The sequence below is a fragment of the Ahaetulla prasina genome, chromosome 4 (genome assembly GCF_028640845.1).
Source record: "Ahaetulla prasina isolate Xishuangbanna chromosome 4, ASM2864084v1, whole genome shotgun sequence".
Lineage (NCBI taxonomy): Eukaryota > Metazoa > Chordata > Lepidosauria > Squamata > Colubridae > Ahaetulla > Ahaetulla prasina.
In genome coordinates, this window is record NC_080542.1 from 146,761,315 (window position 1) to 146,785,643 (window position 24,329).

At 43.4% G+C, this 24,329-nt stretch overlaps 1 protein-coding gene across 1 annotated transcript; it reads right to left on the reverse strand.

Annotated features, from left to right (window-relative positions):
• Positions 1–2,093: 2,093 nt before the first annotated feature.
• Positions 2,094–23,447, reverse strand: ARF1 (ADP ribosylation factor 1). The gene is made up of 5 exons (XM_058179994.1): positions 23,290–23,447; positions 9,689–9,872; positions 7,880–7,990; positions 5,114–5,238; positions 2,094–3,676 (listed from the first exon to the last, which is right to left on the reverse strand). Exons 2-5 carry the CDS (start codon positions 9,834–9,836, stop codon positions 3,515–3,517), a joined length of 546 nt encoding a protein of 181 aa, XP_058035977.1. The 5' UTR covers positions 9,837–9,872; positions 23,290–23,447; the 3' UTR covers positions 2,094–3,514.
• Between the last annotated feature and the right edge of the window lie 882 nt (positions 23,448–24,329).

A 24,329-nucleotide genomic window follows, 5' to 3' on the forward strand; every position in this document is an offset into this window, starting at 1 on the left:
TTTAATCTGCAAAGTCTTCTTGTAAATTTGCATCTCTAATTAAAAATTAGTGATTGTTGGCAGGTCTTCGATAGATAAAAAGCATCTGGTTAAAGGAGCCTCTCCTGCTGAAAAAACCACTGGTGGTCATAGGCCTGATTAAGGATAGAATTTTAATTGTTAGGTAAAGCAGTGGTTGTGGAATCTCCAATGCCACCCGGCCTCAAATCCTCTGGGACCCTCCCCACTATTGTGGGGCGGGCCCTTGGGCCTGACCTAGTTACAGAAGGAGCTTCCGTGGACAAGCTGGGAATGGAACCTCGGTTTCCAGGTTTCTAGTCCACATGCTCTGATATCAAGTTTGTCTGGAGAACAAAATCAAGGTCTTTTGCCCTCACTTAACGATTGGTCGAGCTTTGTGACCAGTTGTGGTGTTTTGTGCTTGCGTTGACTGCAATTCATGATGTTTCTTTTAAACTAGTTTTTCTTAGAAACAAAACGAAAACCCAACACGCTCATTCAAATGAATGTTTCCTTAAACACCACCAAGAAAAAGAGCCAGAAAATTACTTCTGGTCCTGTCGGTGCTTCAATTTATGACCGTAATTCCGGGCACAATTACGGCTGAGGACGATTTGTAGTTGAGACATCAACCCTCCTGCCTTGCAACCAATGGGAATGATCAGAAGTAGATGCAAGTCAGTGTCTCATTTCAACCAGCACTCAGAACATAATATAATCAGGCTGGGAGGGACCTTAAAGGTCTTCTAGTCCAACTCTCTGGTCAAGTAAGAGAACCTGCAGCAGGGGTGTCAAATTCACAGCCCATGGGCCAGCTCCATCTCATACTGGCCTTGCCTACTCTGCTTTAGCGAAGGGGAAAGGGGGGGGACGATTTGCAACACACTGCATGGCGACGCAAAACCCCCCTGCCATACACCATTCTGCACAAGCGGCTGTCCAATCTCTTCTTAAAAAGCTCTGGTAATGGCAACTTCTGGAGGCAAATGGTTCCATTGATTAAATTGTTCTGTCAGGAAATTTCTCCTTAATTCTAGGTGGCTTCTCCCCTTGATTAGTCTCCATCCATTGCTTCTTGTTCTGCCTTTGGAGAATAGGTGGATCCCAATCTTCTTTGGGGCCTCAAATATTGGAAGACTGCTATCATGTCTCCCCTGGTCCTTCTTTTCATTAAACTAGGCATACCGAGTTCCTGCAACCGTTCTTCGTATGTTTTAGCCTCCAGTCCCCTAATCATCTTTGTTGCTCTTCTCTGCACTCTTTCTAGAGTCTCAACATCTTTTTTATATCATGGCGACCAAAACTGAATGCAGTATTCCAAGTGTGGCCTTACCAAGGCATTATAAAGTGGTATTAACACTTCACGTGATCTTGATTCTATCCCTCTGTTTATGCAGCCCAGAACTGTGTTGGCTTTTTTAGCAGCTGCTGCACACGGCTGGCTCATATCTAAATGGTTGTCCACTAGGACTCCAAGATCCCTTCTCTCTTAATGCCTCACTTTACTTAATGGCAACATCCTCCAGCATCCCTATGAGAGAACATGTGAGACAGCTTGAGGACCATAATAAAATAAGAAGAGTTGAAAGGGACCTTGGAGGTCTTCTAGTCCAACCCCCTGCTCAAGCAGGAGCCCCTATACCTGTGATGGTGAACCTACGGCACGCGTGCCAGAGGTGGCACGCAGAACCCTCTCTGGGCATGTGCACCGTCGCCAGCTGCTCTTCTGGTTTCTGGCACACGTATTCCAGCGCTCCGGCATGCATGAAGTCAAGCTGGCTGGTGCGTGTGCGCACACCAGAAATCAAAAGACCAGGTGGCCGGCACACACGTGCTCACTAGCCGGCTGGTCTTCGAGTTCCCGGGGCTCCGCTGTGCACATGTACGCCGACAGCTTCTGGTTTGGGCACTTGGGGCCAAAAAGGTTCGCCATCCCTGCCCTATACCATGCCTAGTCTCTTCTTAAAAACCTCCTAGACAAAACTTCCACCCAAGAATCAAATTAGCCAAAGTGAGTGCCCTTACTCGGTATTAAATCCCTCGGGCCAGATCTGAGCCTGAGCGAACAAGCCAAACCTCACACACCTCAGAGGAATAGTTAAGAGATTTTTATTCTAATAGCTTTAATTACAGTGCTCGTTTGTTGAAATGATAACTGAAAACAAGTATACAAAACAGTCGATTACTGTATTGAAAGAAAACAAGAGAGATTTTTTTTTCTTGTCCACAACACTAAACAAACCAGTTCTGATCGTGTTTTTCTTGAGTCGCAACAGCTCCAGCTTCTTCAGTGTTTTTTTTTTATTATCAAAATACAAAAGAAAAAACAAAACAAAAAAATTAAGAAGTTAATATCTGGGATGGCAAATCTCAAACCTTGCAGTATGAGAGATGTAAAAAGGGCATTTCTCGCGTTCCGAAAAGGGAATCTAGACACATCTCTAACAATGGAAGGCGCCCTGTTATCAAACTCCCGTGTTTTCAATATTCCCGCCCCCTCCCTTTCCCGGATGCGACAACGGAAAGCCTGTGTGACATTTCTTATTTAAGTACAGTACTTGTGGCTGCTGTTGTGACGTTCGTGCAAGAGGACCGTCTTTGGAAATCATTCTAGGCTGGAGAAATTCAAGGAATTTATTTGAAGGAGCTATACAGAGGGGAAGATGAAGATGGCACTCATAGGTTGGAGGATAAAAAATATTTTTTTAAAAATCCAAATCCAAGGGGCAGTTAAGAGTACCGGGGGTGGGGTGGGGGTGGGGGTCTGTCCCAATTTCTTGTTAATTTGCAATCTCCACTGATTCGCTCTAATTCTTGCGAAAGTCTCCCATCTACCTCCAATCACAAAAATGCCAAGAGCTGAAATGAGACTGTGGCTAATTTTATGACCTAGAATAAGGGAAGGGTATTCTTTTCGCGTCGTTGCAGAAATCACAAAGGGTCCTGGGTTCAAGTCCTTCCGCCCAGCTTCCCACCAGCTCTATCTTCTGAAAAGAAACTCATCCCCAGTCTTAAGAACGGGGCTCTGGAAATCAGGCCTCAGCCCAGATCTGCAAGCCCAGAGGGATCTTGTTTGGATCTAGCACGCACACATGACAACAAACAAAACCAGATTCCTGGCAACCATTTTTTTCCCCCCTGAATCCACTCAAAGTTGTTGGGTGGGGTTTCTTTTTTAAAAACCTTTTATCATTTTAAAAAGAGCCGAATAATATTGCATAGGAGTACCAGAAACTGCCTCGTGGGGGGAAAACAAGAACTATTTACATTAAATAAGAAAATAAAAAGCTAAATGTTTTTTTTTTCTTTCCGGGGCGTGGTTTTGCCAGATGTACAGCGTGGTAGTGGAGAGTCCTGTGGACGAGAAGATATGGTGAAAACAGTTTCTGGCACTCAGTACTACGAAGTAGCATGGTTTGCCACATTAGAGTAAAGCGAGGAGGAGGAGGGAGAGGGGGAAGAGGAAAGGGAAAGGGAGGGAGAGGGGTGGAGAAAAGAGGATTAATTCAGGGCTTCATTTCTGGTTTCGGAGCTGATTGGACAACCAGTCCAGTCCTTCATAGAGACCGTCCCCACTGGTGGCGCAGGTGGCCTGGATGTACCAGTTTCTGTGGCGGAGAGAATGCAATCCTAGTTTGTCTGTGATTTCCGCGGCATTCATGGCGTTCGGCAGGTCCTGGAAAGGGAAGCAAACGGCTTTAGAAAAAGCGTTTCTCCCATCACAACCGCAGAGGAAAGAAGCCCTATTTTACAAACTTGCTAAAAAAGACACTCCCCGCCCCAGACAGTCCCCAATTTACGACTACAACTGAGCCCAAAATTGATGCTGCTAAGCGAGACATTTGTTAGGCGAGTTTCGGCCCATTTTACAAACTGTCCTGTCACAGATGTCCAGTTAGTCACATGGTCGCTGAGTGATACTGGCTTCCCCATTGATTTTGCTCATCGGAAGATCACAAAAGGGCATCGTGTGACACCCCCCCCGACTCACTGACCGTCATAAATGTGAATCAGTTGCCAAGCATCTGAATTTCAATCATGTTACTAATGGGATTCTGCAACGGACGCAAGTGTGAAAAACAGGCTAAGTCATTTTTCCGTGCCACTGTAATTTAAAATGGTCACTAAATGAAGGTTGTATGGTGAGGACTACCTATATTCTATGATCAAGAGCCAGGCGTTACACCTATCGCTTTCCTGGTATTTAATGCCAGGAGGGCATCGGCTGGCTATACAGATAGTCCTCGACTTAAAACCATTTGTTTAGTGACCATTCGAAGTTACAATGGCAATGAGAAAAGTCACCTACGACCTTCACGGTCAAATAATCAAAAATTGGACCCTTAGCAACTGACTCTATTTATGACGGTTGCAGGTAATGTCATCAGCGGGAGGAAAAAACATGGTTCTCCCTTAAAGAAAGCAAGTCTAAATCTCTCTGCGATATTTTTCCATATAGCTGAAGCTTTGACTACTCCCTAGTTTTTTTTAATCGTCACAAAACAAGCGGTCAGGGAGAGTTCTAAAATAAGACTGGGAAACAAGCAGGAGAGTTTATAGGAGCAAAATATCAGAACTGGAAGAGACCCTGGAGGCCTTCTAGTCGAACTCCCTGCTCAGGCAGGAGACTTTATATCATTTCAGACAAATGTCAGGTCTCTTCTCAAAAACCTCCAGAGATGGGCCAACCACAACTTCTGGAGGCAAGCTGTTCCACTGGTTAATTGACCTTGAAGATATTCTTGGATGAGAAGTGAATTGTCTTCAAAGAAAAGAAAGAAAGTCCAGTTGCCTTTTGAAAAAACACGTTTGGGACGACCACGACCTGGATGACTGAGAATCTCCGTAGACGTTTAGCTATAACTGTCAGGAAATTCCTCCTTAGTTCCAGGTAGCTTCTCTCATGGATTAGTCTCCACCCATGGCTTCTTCTCCTGCCCTCAGGTGCTTTGGAGAATAGGGGGACCTCCTCCTCTTCTCTATGGCAGCCCCTCAAATACTGGAAGACTGCTAGTCTTTCTTTTCTCCAGACTGGCCATTCCCCAGTTCCTGCAACCGTTCATCGATTCAAATACAAAGAACAGTTCCCTCGGGATCATCTCTTCCCACCTACCTGTTTGTTAGCGAACACTAAAAGGACAGCATCTCTGAGCTCGTCTTCTGCCAACATCCTCATGAGCTCTTCTCTGGCTTCGTTGACTCGCTCTCTGTCGTTGCTGTCGACCACAAAGATCAAGCCTGAAGGGAAACAGCAATTGTTCAGTAAGAACCAGCCAGAGATTCTAGCAAACAGCCATCTAGAATTGTGTCTCTCAACCCTGGCCACTTTCAGGAAGGTGGAGTTAAATCCCCGGGTTTGCCTAGATTTTGGAGGAGGAAGGTGAGGAGAAAAAAGCATGAATTGGGCTCTCAGGGAATTCCGGGAGTTGAAGTCCATTCACCTTCAAGTTGCAGGTGGTCCTGACTCACGGCCACCATTGAGCCCATTGCTCCATTTTACAACTTTTCTTGCCATACTTGTACAACGAATCAATGCAGTTGGTAAGTTAGTTGTTAAGTGAATCTGTTTTCCCTCATTGACTTTGCTTGTCATAAGGTCGCCAAAGGGGATCACGTGACCCCGGGACACTTCAACCGTCATAAATATGAGTCAGTTGCCAAGCATCCAAATTTTGATCATGTGACCCTGGGGGTGCTGCACTGGTTGTTAAGTGTAAAAAAATTTAAAGTCATTTTTTTCAGTGCTGTTGTAACTTTGAATGATCATTAAAGAAATGGCTGTAAGTTGAGCAGCACCTATATAAAGTAGGCCTGGACTTCAGTTCCCAGAATTCCTCAGCCAGAATGCTGGATGCAGAATCCAGAGCTCCACACATCTTAAAATAAACAATACTTTCGGGTATTTGTTCAAAACTAACCAATGGGGGGGGAGAGGATTTGTCTTCATTCAGAGGAAAAAAAACAGAGAGAATCCTGCAATACGAACTGACTCCTGGGTGTTTGTAAATAGCACCCACAATCACATGTACCTTAATCCAATTTTCTTTGATTACTGGATTTCAAAACTAGTCACACGAGAGAGTAAAAGGCAGTAAACTTTGCAAGTGGGTAATTTACTGTTTCAAGTGAACCACACACCGCAGAGACTGATCATCTTAGCTGGCTTCAAAAATCTAACATGCTGCAGTATCAGCCTCACTCAAGAGAATTACAGACTTTGGGAAACGAATATACAGAAAGAGGAGGAGGATATTTTTTTAGACAAAGCTGGAAACGGGATGAAAGGTACCCAAATTGGACAAACAAATCAATAAAAAGATTCTGGGTAAGGGGATTGTACATAAGGCAATTAAGACCAACAGTTTGTGTATAAAGTTTCACAATGGAGGAGAAAGCAGCTCATCCCGCACTTTTGTTTGCATTTATCTCACATTACTACACATCAATTTTCTATCAGCAACATGCTGAAGTGGTTAACCTGCTGGTAAAGTGATTAAAAGGTCACCCTGAAAGGGGTTGTGTGTGACCACAGAAATGAGAGAGAGGGAGAGAAAGAAGGCAAACATGGAGGCAGAGAGAAAGAGAGGAAGAGAGACAGAAGGTAGGAAGAAGAAGGGTTAGAGGGAAGGAGGAAGAGAAAGAAGGAATGAAGGAGAGAAAAGGGAGGGACAGAGAAATAGAGGAGGGAAGGAAGAAAGGATGTAAGAAAACTACCAACTGGATTTTTTTTTTTTCATAAACTACCGATTACACCCAGATAAGAAGCTGAAACAGCTCACAAGCACTGCTATGTAACAGTAACGCTGCATTTAATCTTCCATTCTTAACACCAAATGAACAATTCTCTATTTTTTTCCTTTGATTTAGCAAAAGATCAGTGTTTCATGTTTGGAAGAGGCAAACCAGATTAAGCAAAGTGTGCCAGGCAAAGGATCACGTAAGAGAAGGGCAAAGGCAGAATTGTGGATTAGTCTTTCCCCTGGTATATGGCTCAAGTTTTCTGGGTATTATGCTAAATCATGTATTTTCTTAATCCACATTTATATTTTAACAGGCTGTGTGAATCTGGCAGCCAACGAGCAAAAGCCTTTGACCCATTTAATTTGGCAACTCTGGGGACGGAATACCCGACTTCTAACAACAAAGCAGAACTGCACTGTTCCTCAACTGTCTCAGCTTCGAGATGGCAGGACTTTATGGTCAAGAACTCCCCAGAATATTTAGCTGGTTGGGAAATTCTGGGAACTGGTCTACCATTTTTAAAGTTGGCAAACTGAATAACAGAATAATGAAGTTGGAAAGGACCTTGGAGATCTTCTAGCCCAACTCCCTGTTCAGGCAGGAAACCCTATTTCATTTCAGACAAATGGTTGTCCAATTTCTTCTTAAAAACTTCCAGTGTTTCCATCCGTTGCTTCTTCTCCTGCCTTCAGGGGCTTTGGAGAATAGCTTGACTTCCCATTCTTTGGGGCAGCCCATCAAATGCTGGAACCCTGCTATCATGTCTCCCCTGGTCCTTCTATTCACTAGACTAGACATACCCCGTTCCTGCAACCGTTCTTCACATGTTTTAGCCTCCAGTCCCCTAATCACCTTTGTTGCTCTTCTCTGCACTCTTTCTAGAGTCTCAACATCCTTTTTATATCTGCAATCCTCCTTCCATTCCAGCTACTTTAGCAAAAATATTATGGGATTAATGGTCACTAAATGAACTGTTGCAAATCGAGGACTACCTGTGTCCTTCACAACATTTCCATTTGATTCATGCAGTATAAAAGATTTCCTGGTGCCGTCGATGCAATTCTGGAGCAATTTAACGCTGATGCAGATTAAACAGATAGACACAGTGTGTGGGTCTTGCAGAACGCAAACAACTCACCTTGTGTATTTTGGAAATAATGGCGCCAGAGTGGTCTGATCTTATCCTGTCCGCCGACATCCCATACCGTGAAGCTAATATTCTTGTATTCTACTGTTTCTACATTAAAACCTAAACAGGAATAAGTGAGAGAGAATGTGCTCAGTTAATAGACAAAAGATACATTTAATGATTTAAGGTGATGTCAATCACATGGTCTTCAACAACCCTTTCTCCTCAAAAGCAAGTATTACAATATTATAAAGAAAAACCTAACCTTTCTCTCTGCACAGATGTTTTATAAAATGATATTTAAAAAGCTGAGAGCCAATCTGATGTTACGTTTGAGGCACCAGAGTAGAAATCAAGTGACTATGAGTTCTAGTCCTGCCGAAGCACAAAGCCACCTGGATAACTTTGGCCCAATCACTAGGAGACGGTGAGTTCTAGTCCTGCTTTAACTGTAAAAGCAGGCTGGGTGACTCTGGGCCAATCACCAGGAGACTGGAAGTTCTAGTCCTGCCTGAGATATGAACTTGGGCCAGCCACTCTCTCAGCTCTATAAAGGACGCAATGGCACATCAATTCTGAAAAAACCTTGCCATGAAAATTGCAGGGATTCGTCAAGGCAGTCAGTTTCTGAGAACTGGACACAAAACTAAACAGAAGAAAGTATAAATATATTTAAAAACTATACATACACTGTGACATAATATCAAACTCCAAGATTGGAGGGTACCTTGGAGATCCTCATTTTAGTGACCTTGGAAAGATGGAAGGCTGAGTCAACCTTCAGCCGGCAGAAGTAGCCTGCAGTACTGCATTCTAACCACTGTACCACCACAGGCATAGGTTTATGCCTGCAGAAGGTAAGCTGCGCCACTGATGGTGATTTTACTTCTATTTCCCGTTTTATAGTTATATGCAATGAAAACTCAATGCAATAACGCTGTGTAAAAATGCTGTAGAATGCTTTTAGATAATACTAAATCTGCTGTAGCTTCAATCAGGAATCCTCAAACAACCTTAGATTTGCCTTTCAAAACAAAAGGATAGATTTTATCCAAAAAAGAACAAATGAATGAGTGTTCCCACATCTAAAAAACAAAAAAACAAAAACAGCTCTAAACTTCTACAGTGATACTGCAAAGACTAAATAGAAAGGTAGGTTTTAAGATCATGCCTTTTTATCTTACACACTTTAAAAATAATAAAGGTAGTCCTCAACTTACAACACTTCATTTAGTGACCGTTCGAAGTTACAACGGCACTGAAAAAACTAACTTATGACAGTTTTTCACACTTACGACCGTTGCAGCATCCCCATGGTCACAAGATCAAAATTCAGACCCTTGGCAACTGACTCATATTATATGATGGTCGCAGCGTCTTGCGGGCCATGTGATTCCTTTTTGTGGCTTTATGACCAGCAATGTCAATGGGAAATAAGATTCACTTAACAATCGTGTAACTAGCACACTTAGGCTACTTACTTGACAATTGTGGAAGGAAAGGTCATAAAATGGGGCAAAACTCACTTAACAAATGTCTCACTTAGCAACAGAAATTTTGGGCTCAACTGTGGCTATAAGTCGAGGACTATCTGCACACAGTATATCCATAATGCAGTTTCCTTTAGTTCAAACAGTGCAGAAATAAGACTTTGAATTAATTGAAAGACCAGGATCTTGGTTACTGCTCATCACCCAATGAGCAACCTGGACAAGCTAATCTTACATTTTTACCCAGAGTTGTGCAAAATGTACCCATATACAGTAATTTTATTTTAAACCCAGACTTACTGCAAATAAGAGAAGCTTGGATTCTTACCTATAGTAGGGATGGTAGTTACTATTTCCCCGAGTTTAAGCTTGTACAATATAGTAGTTTTTCCTGCGGCATCCAGTCCGACCATAAGTATACGCATTTCTTTTTTGCCGAAGAGGCCTTTGAAAAGGTTGGCAAAAATATTTCCCATGTTTGAGGATGTCGTTCACCCACTGGCCAAGAAAATCTGGAAGACAAGGGGATTCATTAGCTCAGTAAAATGTTGTGATCATAGCTAGCTCCAAAAATATACATTAGTGGCCCGCGTGAACTGAAGGGGATTTATTTCTCATGTAAACATTTGTACAGGTACTCCATGATTTACAACCATTTTAGTGACCATTGGAAGTTATAACAGCATTAAAAAAAGCAACTTCTGATCATATTTCATACACCTGTTCAGCAACCCCCTGGTCACATGATCAAAATTCAGACACTTGGCAACTGACATATTCATGACCATGGCAGTGTCCCAAAGTCACACAATCCCATTTTGTAACCTTTTGACAAGCAAAGTCCATGGGGAAGCCAGATTGACTTAACAACTGTATGACTAATTTAAGAACTGCAGTGATTCTCTTAACAATTGTGGCAAGAAAGGTTGTAAAATGGGCAAAAATCACTTAAGAACAGCCTTGCTTAACAACAGAAATATTGGGGGGCAATTGTGGTTATAAGTCGAGCACTAGCTATAGTCAGTTTGTGGCAACAGAGGTTCAAACAGAGCAGGTAAACAGCAGTTTAGAAGACAGTATTTAGCCAGATTAAATTGCCATGTATACACAAAGAGAGCAACAGGTATTTACATCATAGGGTAAAAAACGTTTGACAGGAGACAGGCCATTTGCTGTAATATACAATTATTATAATGGCCACACATTCTATGAAACTTCGGTAAAATGGTGAAAATATGGTCATTGAAAGAGAAGGGAGGGGGGAGAGAGGGAAGAGAAGGGAAGGGAAGAGAAGGCTTTAACACAGAAACAAGAGAATAAAATGTCAAGATTATGTTAATGCATTTTTCCTGTTCCCTAAATGAGAAAACCATTAGGTACGACAAACCACCACAGACTGTGGCATAATGCTATTCAACATTAATCATACTTAATTAGAACAAACTATGCTTGGAATATTGTTAACAGTGGAATGAATCAAGATGATTATATGAAATTTTTCTTAATGAAAATAATCTCTATGGTACCATGCATGCATTTTCCCTCTCTGAAGGAACTGAGCCCAATTCCAAGTTGGCAGAATCCAGTTTGACCAGTACGATTCTCTCAAAGAAGGCTGTTCATAGTTCTAGAGCCGAAGCATCATCAGGTGCCTAGCTAACAATGCTCCTAGGATTCTCACCTTGATTCTCCTGACATCATAATAAGCAAGTTGTAGTTAGCCAGTTTCTACTTTTGGCAGAAAGAAAGGCAGCCAATTCTTCAGAGAAGCAAGCACATGACAGTAGTTTTAATACAGGCAGTCTTTGACTTACAACCACAAGGAGCCCAAAATTTCTGTTCTTAAGCAAGACAATTGTTAAATGAGTTTTGCCTCATTTTACAACCTTTCTTGGCCCAGTTATTAAGTGAACACTGTAGCTAAGTGAGTAACACAGTTAAGTGAATCTGGCTTCCCTGTTGACTTTGCTTGTCAGGAGGTCGCAAAAGGGAATTGCATAACTCTGGGACACTACAGCCGTCATAAATATGAGTCAGCTGCTGAGCATCTGAATTTTGATCATGTGACCATGGAGACACTGCAATGGTTGGAAGTGTGGAAAATGGTCATAATTCATTTTTCTCAGTTCTGTTGTAACTTTGAACAGTCCCTAACTGAATTGTTGCTAAGTCAAAGATTGCCTGTATAACATTTATTTTTATTTCATTAATTAGATTTATATGCCACCCATCTCATGGTTTGAAACTAACAGCCCAGGACATTTGTATGCTCTTTCCAACGTTTTGACAGGCAATGAAATATTAGAAAGATGATTTGGGAATACAAATTATACCTGGGAACAGGTATCACAGAACAATAAATCAGTATTTTATTCATGATAAAAGATCGCCTACTATCAAGAACTATCAAGAAACTATCAGGTTTTCACCTGAGCTGCGAACAGCAATTCCCCATTGTTTATAACTGGGCAGCTGCAATATTTAGCCAGAAAAACATTCCAAGCACCGTATTTATGCTATTATAGATTAATTAGGTCTACAGAAGTATATTTAGCTCAGTACTTAGCCTGCCTGTCATTACGGCGTTAATTTCCAAGGGAGTCATTTGAGGAACTACTTCTGAAAAGACATAAGTGTTTCCCTGCTATATAACACAGCCTGCTATTTCCTTCCCGTCCCTGCTACACCACCCTAAGCTGGGAGGGGGGGGGGAATATTTTGCTGCTTCCCTTTTGGCTGACGCTCATGTTAACCTCTATTTCCAGAATGTGGCTCCACAGCCAGTGAGAGGCCCACAGATCTTTCCCCTCAATATTCTTCGAAACCCATCAGGGACCACTTCTACCGCACCCATCCTCCAGTACTAAGCCAGATGCCTCAAACTCTTTTGTTCCGGAGACCAGAAATGTCTCGTCAATCATTCCAACCCCTTTTGAAGGACACAAGAGCCATCTTTTACCTGGCTGTAAACCGCCCTGAGTCCTTCGGGAGAAGGGCGGTATAGAAATTATATTATTATTATTATTATCATCATCATCATCATCATCATCATCATCATCAATTGGAAGCAAATCTTTGCAGCTCAGGATCGAACTGGGGAGTCCTCTGTACTCTTCTTGCTGACATTTCATGGCCCAGCTAGGTAGGTAATATCATCAGTGCTAAAAGGAAGTGTGGTTTGCAGGGTGGAAGAAGAGGACAACGACTGTGGGATCCTTGGAGCTGAGCTTGATTCCTTTCTTGCAGATGGTTAATGACCCAACTAGATAACACCATCAGTGCAAAAAAACGAGAACACCACTCCCTTATAGCACTGATGACATTACCTAGTGTGGCAATGAATTGTCTGCAAGAAAGCAACCAATCTCAGAGAGCACTGAGGACCCCAAAATCTTCCTCTCTCCAATCCCCACTCCCTTCTAGCACTATATTCCATAGTTGGGTCACAAAAGTTGGGTGAGAAAACAACCAAGCTCAGAGAGCACCCAAGGATCACATTATTCTATTATTTTTCCTCTTCTGCAGGTCTGGCTCCTAAGCTCCTTGCTGTTATAGATCCTTACAGTCCAGCTGGGATAAGCAATGTGTCAGAAGATAAAACAAAGTTATTAAATTTAACTCAGCAAGCAGGATTGGATTTGCCAATCATAAACCCTTGGAAATTCGGTCCACTAGTTAGTGGATAGCCAATGCAGTGGCTTATTGCTTGGAATCAACATACAGTCAGGTGGCACGTTCTGGGCTAACCTTGACTTTGGGATCAATATCCCAAGCTCTGCTCTAGGGATTTCTCTCAGGGTTCACAGAGGGAATAGCAATTAAGTACAGATTGCTCTGTGTTAATTCAGCTGCTCAGGCAAAACCACTGCGGCGTACCCAATTCCCGAGATGTCAGAAAACAAGCATTTATCTTATTTACGGATGGTCATAGAGCATCGTATTAAAAACCCTGGGTGTGTTTTTTTCACCCTTGTAATTAATAGAATATAGATAGGTGTGGGTTTTAAGAGGGACCAGTGTTCTTCCCCAGCCAGACCCTCTACAAAAGTATCAAAGATAGATGGCGATCTATGATACTTGAAGGGAAACTGTAGCACAGGAAAGAGAAAGATCAATAGAAATAAGGCCTCAGTTGCACACAAATATTTTTTCAGCCTAAAGTAGCCTTATAGTCGGAACAGAGAGAGAGATTTAACACAAACAATGGAAGAAGCGTTCATGTCTAATCCAAAACATGGGGGGTGGGGAGCCAATTTTCTTGCCAATCCTTCACTGCATTTGTCTTGGCAACTACAGGCAGTCCTTGACTTACAACAGTTCATTTAGTGACCGTTCAAAGTTATAATGGTATGGAAAAAAGTGACAGACTATTTTTCATACAACCATGGTCATGTGATTAAAATTTGGATGCCTGGCAACTGACTCGTGTTTATGATGGTTGCAGTGTCTCAGGGTCATGTGATTTCCCCCTTCTGCCAAGCAAAATCAATGGGGAAGCCAGATTCACATAACGAACGTGTGACTAACTTCACAACTGCAGTGATTCACTTAACTCTGGCAAGGTCATAAAATGGAGAAATTCTCCCTTAAGAATGTCTTGCTTAAAAAGAGAAATTTTGGGCTCAATTGTGGTCCTAAGGAGAGGATTACTTGTATTCCATTTGTGGAGCACACCATTTTTTTCTTTTAAACTTGGAAGCTGAGTTGTTTTGAGCTTCCAGTTTGAAAATTCTCCCACCCAGGTATTCATTACTGGATAATATAGGAAGAGGGAGAAACAATGGAGCAGCACAACATTGTGTGGAACTGCTTGCATCATGGAATGGTGGTGCTTATTTCAAGAAAAGATTAGACAACCATTTGTCTGAGATGGCAGGAGAACACCTGACTTGGGAGTGGGCTGAACTACATGATCTTTAAGATCCCTTCTGATCCTGCCATTCTTAGACTGCTGGTAATGTCCTAAATCCTAAATGTGATGCAATACTTTGACACTGCATTTGTATTCCTCTACAGCAGGAGTCCCCAACCTTTTGGACCTCAGGGACCACCAAGTTCATAATTTTAAATCCCGCAGACCGCTAATACGAATCCAGCGTGCCGCTTACTGAAGCACCTGGATTCCCAGTGAAGGGATGGGGTCCTTCAGACACTTTCTCTCCTCTCTCTTTTTCTCTCTCTCCCACACATTCTCTCTCTACCTCCCACTCTTTCTGATTCTCTCTCTCTCATTCTGTCTCTCTCTCAATCTTCCTGATACTCTCTTTCATTCTCCGTCTCTCATTTTCTCTCATTCTGATTCTGTCTCATTCTATCTCTCTTTCATTCTGTCTCTTTTTCTCTCTTTCATTTTGCACGGCATCAGCATTCCGCCTCGGTATGTTTGTGCCAGCCGGGGGCGCAAAGCAGCCCTCGTCTCCTGCCGGCTTGGGACTCGGAGCAGTAAATGGCGTCTGGGCCGAGGAGCAGCTGGATTTTGCTTTCCACTGGTGATGCCAGATCGGCCCCCTGCAAGCTCTCATCTCTTGAGGAGCCTGGCCGAAGTTTCCTGCGCCGTTTCAGCGAGCGCTCCTTGAAAGACGAGAGCTTACAAGGGGCAATGGAAAGCAAAATCCAGCTGCTCCCCGGACCAATCACCATTTACTGCTCCGAGTCCCAAGCTGCAGGAGACGAGGGCTGCTTTGTGCCACTGGCTGGGCAAATATACCCAGTCGGAATGCTGATGCTGCACAAGTGCAAACAGTGGTTCGCTCCCACAGCATCCAGCCATTGCAATCGCTGCTTTGGCCCACTTGTACTGCCCCTCCCTCACCGTGGCAACAGCACCATCATTTCATTCCAGACAGAGAGGGCTGCGCTCCTTTTTGCGTATTGCACCACCTGCAAAGTTGCACATTGCATGTTCCACCCCAGGGCAGAGATTTCCAGCCCCGCCACGGCCGTTCCCATATTCCAGAGTTGTAGTAGTCACACTAATAGAACTGGTCCGTTGGTCATGCCGAAGCAGCTCTTCCACCAGGGTGCACTGGCAAAAATACGAAGATTTCTCCACAGACCACCAAAATTTTCTCGCGGACCATCGGTTGGTGACCGCTACTCTACAGGTAAAGCCTTGACTTACAATAGTTCATTTAGTGACCACTCAGTTACAACAGCAACTGAAAAAAGTGACATGACCATTTTTCACTTACGATGGTTGCAGCATCTCCATGGCAACATATCCAAAATTCAGATGCCTGGCAACTGGTTTGTATTTATGACAGCAAAGTGAACGGGGAAGCCAGATTCAACACAATTTAACAACCATGCTATTAACTTAACTTCAATAATTCACTCAAAAAATGTGGCAGGAAAGGTCGTAAAATAGGGCAAAACTTACTTAACAAATGTCTTACTTAGCAGCATAAATAAAAAAACAAACAATAAAAACAATCATTAAAATTAAAATATTAAAAATTGAAACACAAACCAAGTATAGATTGAGTGTATCAATCACAATATTTGATGAAGACACCATGAATTGGTAAAAGGCAAATGAAAATAGCAGGAAAGTGGCATTTCCTAGTTCTCCAAAGAACTACTTAGAAATAAGGATTAAAATTAGGTTTTTACCACTCAGCAAGAAAAGTGATGAATAATACAAAAAGTAGCTGCTGTAATCAGAACTGCACTAGATTCTCCTGCCTACCAGCTATATAAAAAAAAAGGGGAATAAAAGTTGCGGTTACATTTTCAATTTGTTCCAGGTGAGATTCATGGAAATCTAATTACCGGTATAAATTCGTATTTTATCAGTAGCCTGACACTGAAGCTTCTCTATAAGAATTAAGAGCAGGTGTTTCAAGATATGTGAAAGTTTCTTAATATAATACTCACTTCCACCCCCCTTGTGGAACCCAAGCCTTTTTTATGTAATTTTTGCGCTTATGCACTGAAGTTGAGCTGGACAATGTAACTCATAAATGTGCCATCGCGTGCCAAAAGTGTGTGTGTGGAGGGGAATTGTGCATGTGTGCCCACACCCATAATTCTATGCGCCTCACGTGCCCCCCATTCCCCCCCGCTTTTGGTGGATTCCGTAGGCCCATTTTTCATTCTCCCCAGACTCCAGAGGCTTTCTAGGAGCATGGGGAGGGCGAAACCAGCCTTCCCCAACCCCCTCCAGAAGCTGGAAACTGTCTGTTTGCTGACGTCTGGTGGGACTGGAAAGCCTGCTTTTGAGCTTGCGTGCCCAACAATATAGCACCGCGTGCCAACTGTGGCACATGTGCCATAGGTTCGCTATCACGGTACTAGACAGTGCTTCAAATTTTAAGGGAAGACGGTGATTTGCAGAAATTGTCATGTCACACCGACTGTGTGTTTCATAATGCAACTATGTTTTTCATAATCTCAATTGTTTGCCATATAACTTGAGAAAAGGGACACATTTGGCTTTAAAAATGGCAGTACATGCCATGTCGATGCTTCCATATTAGCCTTTTAATAAGACCTGCTGGGAAGCCATAAACTATAGATCTACATAATTAACCAAGCAAAGGTTCCCATGCAATCAGGATAAAAGATGTAGCTGCTTTAACAAGTTATCAATGGATGCTGCATTGAAGTTGTGACTTCCAAGCATCTCTTCCAAACATGATTTGAAGCATGGTACACAGCCCTCATTAATTAATAACTCAAAATCTGAAATGTTAAAAATAGCTTTCAAACTTTTATTTTTAAACTGAAAATGGAAAGAAATAAATTGCACAAATCTGAGGCTGCTCATCTCAATATGGGGCAGAAGATATTTTTTTTAATAGGGCCTCTGGTGGCTCAGACTGGTAAGACAGTCTGTTATTAACAGCAGCTGCTTGCAATTACTGCAGGTTCAAGTCCCACCAGGCCCAAGGTTGACTCAGCCTTTCATCCTTTATAAGGTAGGTAAAATGAGGACCCAGATTGTTGGGGGCAATAAAAGTTGACTTTGTATATAATATACAAATGGATGAAGACTATTGCTTGACACAGTGTAAGCCGCCCTGAGTCTTCGGAGAAGGGCGGGATATAAATGCAAATAAATAAATAAATAAATAAATAATAAAATAATACCCAGGTAGAATCATATGGAAAAATGGCTGACCAAGATAGTGAAGTACAGGTAGTCCTCAACTTACGAGCACAGTTGTTAAGTGAATCATTGCAGTTGTTAACTTGTCACACGGTTAAGTGCATCTGGCTTCCTGTTAACTTTCTTGTCAGGCCACAAATTCCTTGTGTATCCAATCATACTTGGCCAATAAAAATTCTATTCTATTCTATTCTATTCTAATAGGGGATGACATGATTTTGGGACACTGCAATCACCCTAAATATGAGTCAGTTGCACAGCATCCAAATTTTGATCACATGACCACAGGGATGCTGCAGTAGTTGTAAGTGTGAAAAATGATAACACACTTTTTCCAGTGTAGTTGTAACTTTGAACAGTCACTAAATGAATTGTTGTAGGTTAAGGACTACTTGTACTAAAGCAACACATTAAATCAGCTCAGCCAAAAACAAGGAGGCAGCCAATGTTATTTGTATAAAACAGGTATAACAGGTTCCACCTGCTTGGCTCCCTCCGCCCCAGGAAATCCTGCTGCCATATCCAGTACTAACCAAAGCTTCCAGAGCACCTTTAAAGGCAGCCCTACACAGAGGGTGTTGTGATGTCCTAACCTTGAAGTTTCCTTCCTTCAACTGCGATGCAGCTGCTGTTTGTTTGCTTGCTTGCCCTTAATTCAAGGGGTAACAGTCACCAGATTTAATTCAATCTTAGTCAGCAAGAGAGCTGCAGTTCCAGCTGGTGGAGTCCAAAGAACCATTTCTGCTGTGGTTCCCCCACCCTCTGCAATATTGTGCCCCGTGAGGTGAGATTTTCATCCACCCACCCTTTTGGTCTTCTGGAAAGGCCTTGAAACCTGGCTCTGCCAATTGGCCTGGGGTCTCGATGTGGGTGTTACATGTTGCAGTACAGGCAGTCCTTCACTTATGACCACAATTGAGCCCAAAATTTCTGTTGCTAAGCGAGACGGTTAAGTTAGTTTTGCCTGATTATATAATCTTTCTTGCCAGAGTTAAGTGGATCACTGGAGTTCTTAAGTGAACCTCGCTTCCCTGTTGACTTTGCTTGTTGGAAGGTTACAAAGGGGGTCATAGGACCCCGGGATGCTGCAACTGTCATAAATATGAAACAAGAGTCTGAATTTTGACCATGGGGATGCTGCAACCGTTGTGTAAAAAACTCAAAGGTCACTTTTTTCCTACGTTGTTGTAACTTCAAACTGTTACTAAATGAACAATTGTAAGTCGAGGACTACCTGTATTCCAGAAAGACATGACACCTTGTTCCGTCTCCCAAAAGCAGTATGTCGAAGAGAAGTCTTTTAAGTGAAGCAGGAAAAGGGATGGATGAAAACTAAACACTGCTCTCTAGTAGTTCAGAGTTGGAAGGGGTAGGTGTAGAAAACAGATCCAACTTCGGTATAATACGTTTTCCAGACTCAAAGCACCCAAAATCTTTCAACCTGCTTGAAGCTAGGAGCATGAAAAGGAAATACCAGTAGTTTTTGACTTACAATTCATTTAGTGACCATTGAAATTTACAATGGCACTGAAAATAGTAACTTATGACCATTTTTCATACTTACACCATTGCAGCATTCCCATGGTCACTTGATTAAAATTTGGACATCTGGCAAGTGATTCGTATTTGTGATGGTTGCAATATGCCTGGGTCATGTGATCCCCTTTTGCGACCTTCTGATGAGCAAAGTCAATGGGGGAGTCAGACTCACTTAACAACCGTCTCACTAATTTGACAATTGCAATGATTCACTTAACGATGGCAAGAAAAGTCATAATATGGACACAAACTTACTTAATAACTGCCTCATTTAGCAACAGAAATTTTAGGCTTAATTGTAGTTGATAACTCTCTGAACAAGGGCTTGCTTTTATAACCTGGAGCAATCCTCGTGATTTAAGACAACTCCGTTGTATTGCCATGTTCAGGAACCTGTTCCTCCCAGATGAAGTTGTCCATTGCCATTAACACATTATGGCAACTGTGAAGTGATCCCAGCCAGGATAAAAGGACCGTTTATGGTTTGCTAATTTAATTTCAAAGGAAGATGTAACTGCTGTATGAATATGGAGATTGCAAAAAAAAAAAAATGCCAGACATAGCTGAATTAACATAATTGATTCGCAAGCCTGTTCCAGACAATTACACACTAAATCCCCAAACATATCAGACCAAGCAATTCAAGCCAGACTATGTGCTATCTGTAATCAAGGGCACATTTCACAAGATGCTTCTAAGATGCATCTAAACAGCTGATCGGAAGCAAATAAGAAAAGGAAATGCAAGAAAAAGCTCCTCAAATATTTTGATTTTCATTGTAACTGAAATTTGTAGGAGATGCAATCCAAATTATCTGCAAGGTATGCCAAATTGCACACCCCAAATTTATTACAGGTAGTTGAGTTACAACCACAGTTGAGTCCAAATTTTTTGTTGTTAAGCAAGACAGTTGTTAAGTGAGTTTTGGCTCATGTTATAATCTTTCTTGCCACAGTTCTTAAGTGAATCACTGCATCTGTTATTAACACGGATAAGTGAATCTGGCTTCCCCCATTGGACTTTGTTTCAACTCTGAAGTTGGCTGAACTGGGGTCATTTTTCTTTTTTGTTGTCTCTAGGGAGGTTTCTTTTCTCACTGCTTCAGGGCTGACACAGGTGTCCGCAGGGTGGAGATTGAGGTCATCTAGCAACTGGGCTGTATGCAGATTGTATCATGTGACTGAGATTCTGGGGGAAAGTGATAAAGTTTTACTTTTAATGGGGGGTGGGAGGAGAGAACCAGCGCCAACTTAGAACCAGTTTTCCACCAGGAATATGCCAATTTGATATGTCCTAATAAAATGTTCTTTGAGAAACTTGCTTGCCTCTCAATTCTTATTGAACTGGGATGTATTACTTGGAACCTTGACACTTTGCTTGTCAGAAAGTCGCAAAAGTGGATCATGTGACCCCAGGACGGTGCAACTGTCATAAAGGCCAGTTGCCAGCCGTCCCAATTTTGATCTTTGATCATGGGGATGCTGCAATGGTTGCAAGTGTTCTAAATGAACTGTTGTTAAGTCGAGGACTACTGGTATGGTACCAGTGTAATAAGAGGTACTCATTAACGGATAACCATTTGTTTAGCAATCTTTCAAAGATTTGGGTGGTTGGCAATCAGATTTCCAACAGCTGCAGAGTCCTAACATCATGTGACCTCCCTAACTGGCTTTTGACAAGCAAAGTCAATGGGAAATCAGCAGATTTGCTTAACAACTGTGTGACTCACTTAACAACTGCAATGGTTCACTTAACAATTATGGCAAAAAAGATCATAAAATCAGGCCTTCTTTAGCAATGGAAATCTTGGTTCCAATGGTGATCAAGGACTACCTGAGCTATCTTTTATCTCTTACCTATGATGAAGAGTGCTTACCCTATGCATACTCTTTAAGGAGAGCTACACAAAAGAGATTGCCAGCATTGTAAAAGAAATCTCCAAATGTTTCAAAAGTGTAGATGGTGACGAAGATTGTATAGAGTTGCAAGAACTTTGTGGAGGACAGTAACTTTCAAAAAGTTCTGATGAATTAACAAACAAGGAAAAGTTTATGCTGGACAATAAATAGGGTGGGGGAAAGTGAAACTGAATAATTGAGATGTTTGCTTCTGAATCTATATTAGTTTATGTGTCTTGTTTATATTTCTCCATGTCACAAAGATAAAGATAAAAACCTTAAGCTTGCCAAAATTTAAGGTAGGCTGGTGAACTGTATCACAGAAAAAGAAATAAGTTAAAAATCAGAAAATATACGTTAGAATTCACTAAGAAAAAAAGAAATTTAGCAATGGCATTCCCCTTGACATTGTTTTTATTGCAAAAGCTGGTTCTTTTGGTATATAAATACGATTAATAAATTAATAAATTCTTAAACACAAAGATTAATGTTTAGAAACAACTGCCCTCTCATTATCCCAAATATTTATGAGGGGAATGTCATTACCAGATATTGGCAACATGGAAAGCTATTTAACATATTTCCTTTAAAAACTTTAATCAAAGAGGTCTCCAGCTGATCAGCAGAAACTAGCAATATCAATCCAGGCTGACATTTTCTGGTATTTCAGGAAAAAGATACTTATGCAACAAATTAGGTTGTCCTGAGATGGCTTTGATGATCAGAATTATATTGTACTGTAGTTGCCTGCATGGCAAAGCTAGAGATTCAGTTCACAACCCTGGAAATGGGAATGGCTAGGAAAACAGCTTTGAGAAGCATAAGCTTGGAAGGGATCTTGGAGGTCATCTAGTTCAACCCTCTGCTCAAGGCAGAAGAACTCATGCCATCGTGGTCATATGGTTGTCCAATCTTTCCTTGAAATGTCCAGAGATGGAACATCCACAATTCCGGGAGAGAAGCTGTTCCACTGCTTCATAATCCTGCCAAGGAATTCCTCCTTATTTTGGATTGCATCTGTCGCTGATTAGCTTCCACTCCTTTCTTCCTCCCTCCCTTCTTTCCCGTTTCCTTCCTTCCTTCACCTTTCTTCCTACTTTCCTCTTTTCTTCCCTTCTCCCTTTCCTCTTAGTTCCTTCCTTCCCTTTCTCCTTCTTTCTTTTCCTTTCCTCCCTTCTTTCTCACTCTTTCCTTCCCCCACCCTCCCTTCCCATTTCATGGCTGTTTGCTTAACAAGCTTAAGGAAGACATAGAAAGACATAGCTAAAATTTTGTAGAATAATCTAATGGTGATTCTTATTTCTGTCATGGCTTAATATCTGACCATCCCTCCCAAATCCTAGGGCTGGAAGGGACCTTGGAGGTCATCTAGCCCAACCCAAGGGGCAGAGTCCTTCACACCACCCTGGCCAAATGGATTAAGGCTCTTGTCCAGGCCTGTCATTGCAGACTTTTTGAGTCCGATTTCCTCAACTAATAAAGAGGAAGAGACTCTTCCCCACCACAATGTACGTACTTAAAACTCCCTGGCCTTGCGCAACTGTTTGCCCTGCCGATGAAGTCACCAGCAAGTGACTAAGGGATCCCAAATCCCCACCCATCTCGAGTCTTTGGGGCCAAATTCCAGCCTGAGGGAAGAAAAAAGACCCCCTCCCCAACTCGATCATCCACCCAGACAACCCCATCCTCCATCCCAAATCCTTTCGTCCTCCTCCCAACCCCATCCTCCTTCCTCCGAACCCCATCCTCCACTCCCAAACCCGATCATCCACCCCAAATCCTTTCATCCTCCTCTCAACCCGGATCATTCACGCAGACAATCCCAGCATCCAGCCCCAAACAACGTCATCCAACCCCAAACCACATCATGCGCTCCAAATCCTTTCATCTTTCTCCCAAACCCATCACCCTACCCCAAAGCCCACCATCCACCCTCGGCGGCCACCCTGCCTCCCCCCCGCCGGCCGTTTCATGGACGCTACTCAGCCAGGCCAAATCCCCAGGATCGGGGTGGTGGAAGGAGTGACCCCCCGCAACCCCAGAGCAAGGCAAACTGTCCGAGGTCCAATAAGGAGAGGATCCCACGCAAAGGGCCGTCTTCTCGCCCTCTGGCTTACAGTCCCCTCCTCGAGGGGCTGGGGATGAGGGGAACGGTGGTACCCCGCTGCCCCCCCCCGCCCATGGTGTGGGACAGCGGGGAAGGTCAAAGGAGTTAAAAAGCCTCACAGCTCGGGCGGGAGAAGAGCGGGCGTCGGGGGGACGCAGCCCCGCCCTGCCCCGAGCTAGGCCCGGCCGCCTCAGCGCGGACCGTTGGCGAAAGAAGGGTCGGTTCGGACCATGGCCGGGCCGCCGCCATAACTTCGTGAGGGGTGGGCTGCTTACCGGACGACGTAACGGGGGTGCCTGGCTGCGGGGGTCTCCTCCGTCGTCGTCCTCTCCGGTCCCGCCGGGTGCCTCTGGCCTTCGCCTTCCGCCTCCCTCACAGACTCCCTCACTGAGAACAAGATGGCGGCTCCCGGCGGCCACGTCAGTGCCAAGGGCCCCGCAAAGCACGACGGGAAACGCGGGCTGGGTTGGGTGTGCTCTCTTTCTCTCTCTCTCTCTCTTTTTTTTTTTTTATTAAATGTCCCTTCCTTTCCCCGCCCCTCCTGCTTTTTTTCCCCTCTCTCGCCGAAAGAAGGAGACGGACCAGAGACAGGGGAGGCGTGGCCAAAGCCCTGCGGAGAAGGAGGAGGAGGAGGAGAAAAAGAGGAGCATGCGCGCTCCCCTTTCCGCGCTCGCCTCGCGCGCCTTGACGACCGTTAGGAAGCGTTCAAGGAAAGGAGCCGCGTGCCCTTTTTTTTTTTTTTTTTCCCCAAAGGGCGAGCGCGAGCGCGCGTTGATAAAGGGGCGGGGCCTCGTGAGGGAAGATTCTGTGGCGCGCGCGCGCCTGAGGGGAAAAAAAAAAAAAAAAAGAACGGGGACCGTTGGGCTCGCGCCTCGTTTTCCATGAGGGAGGGAGGAAAGGAACCTTTCGGGGACGACAAAGCCCATCATCCACACACACACACACATACACACGCCCTCGTACAGGTAGCCCTTGGCTTACAGCAGTTTAGTGACCGTTCAAACCGACAACGGCACTGAGAAATGTGACTTGTGACCGTTTTTCACACTTAACGACCGCTGCTTCATCCCCCTCCCCGGGGTCACGTGATCAACATCCAGACGCTTGGCCACTGAGTCGCATTTATGACGGTCGCAGTCGTAACCCGGGGGCCATCTGATCCCCTTTTTATCGACCTTCTGCAAAGCAAAGTCAAGGGGGAAGCAGCCAGATTCACTTAACAACCGTGTGACTCGCTTAAAAATTGCAGTGGTTTCGCTCAACGACTGCGGCAAGAGAGGTCATAAAATGCGGCAAAGCTCTTCTTTAACGGATG

Coding starts and splice junctions, on each gene's coding strand:
- ARF1 (XM_058179994.1), bottom strand. CDS start 9,836: ATGGGAAATATTTTTGCCAACCTTTTCAAAGGCCTCTTCGGCAAAAAA. Junction 7,991..9,688: donor AACTACCATCCCTACTATAG/GTAAGAATCCAA, acceptor ATTCCTGTTTAG/GTTTTAATGTAGAAACAGTA. Junction 5,239..7,879: donor TTATTTCCAAAATACACAAG/GTGAGTTGTTTG, acceptor GTTTCCCTTCAG/GCTTGATCTTTGTGGTCGAC.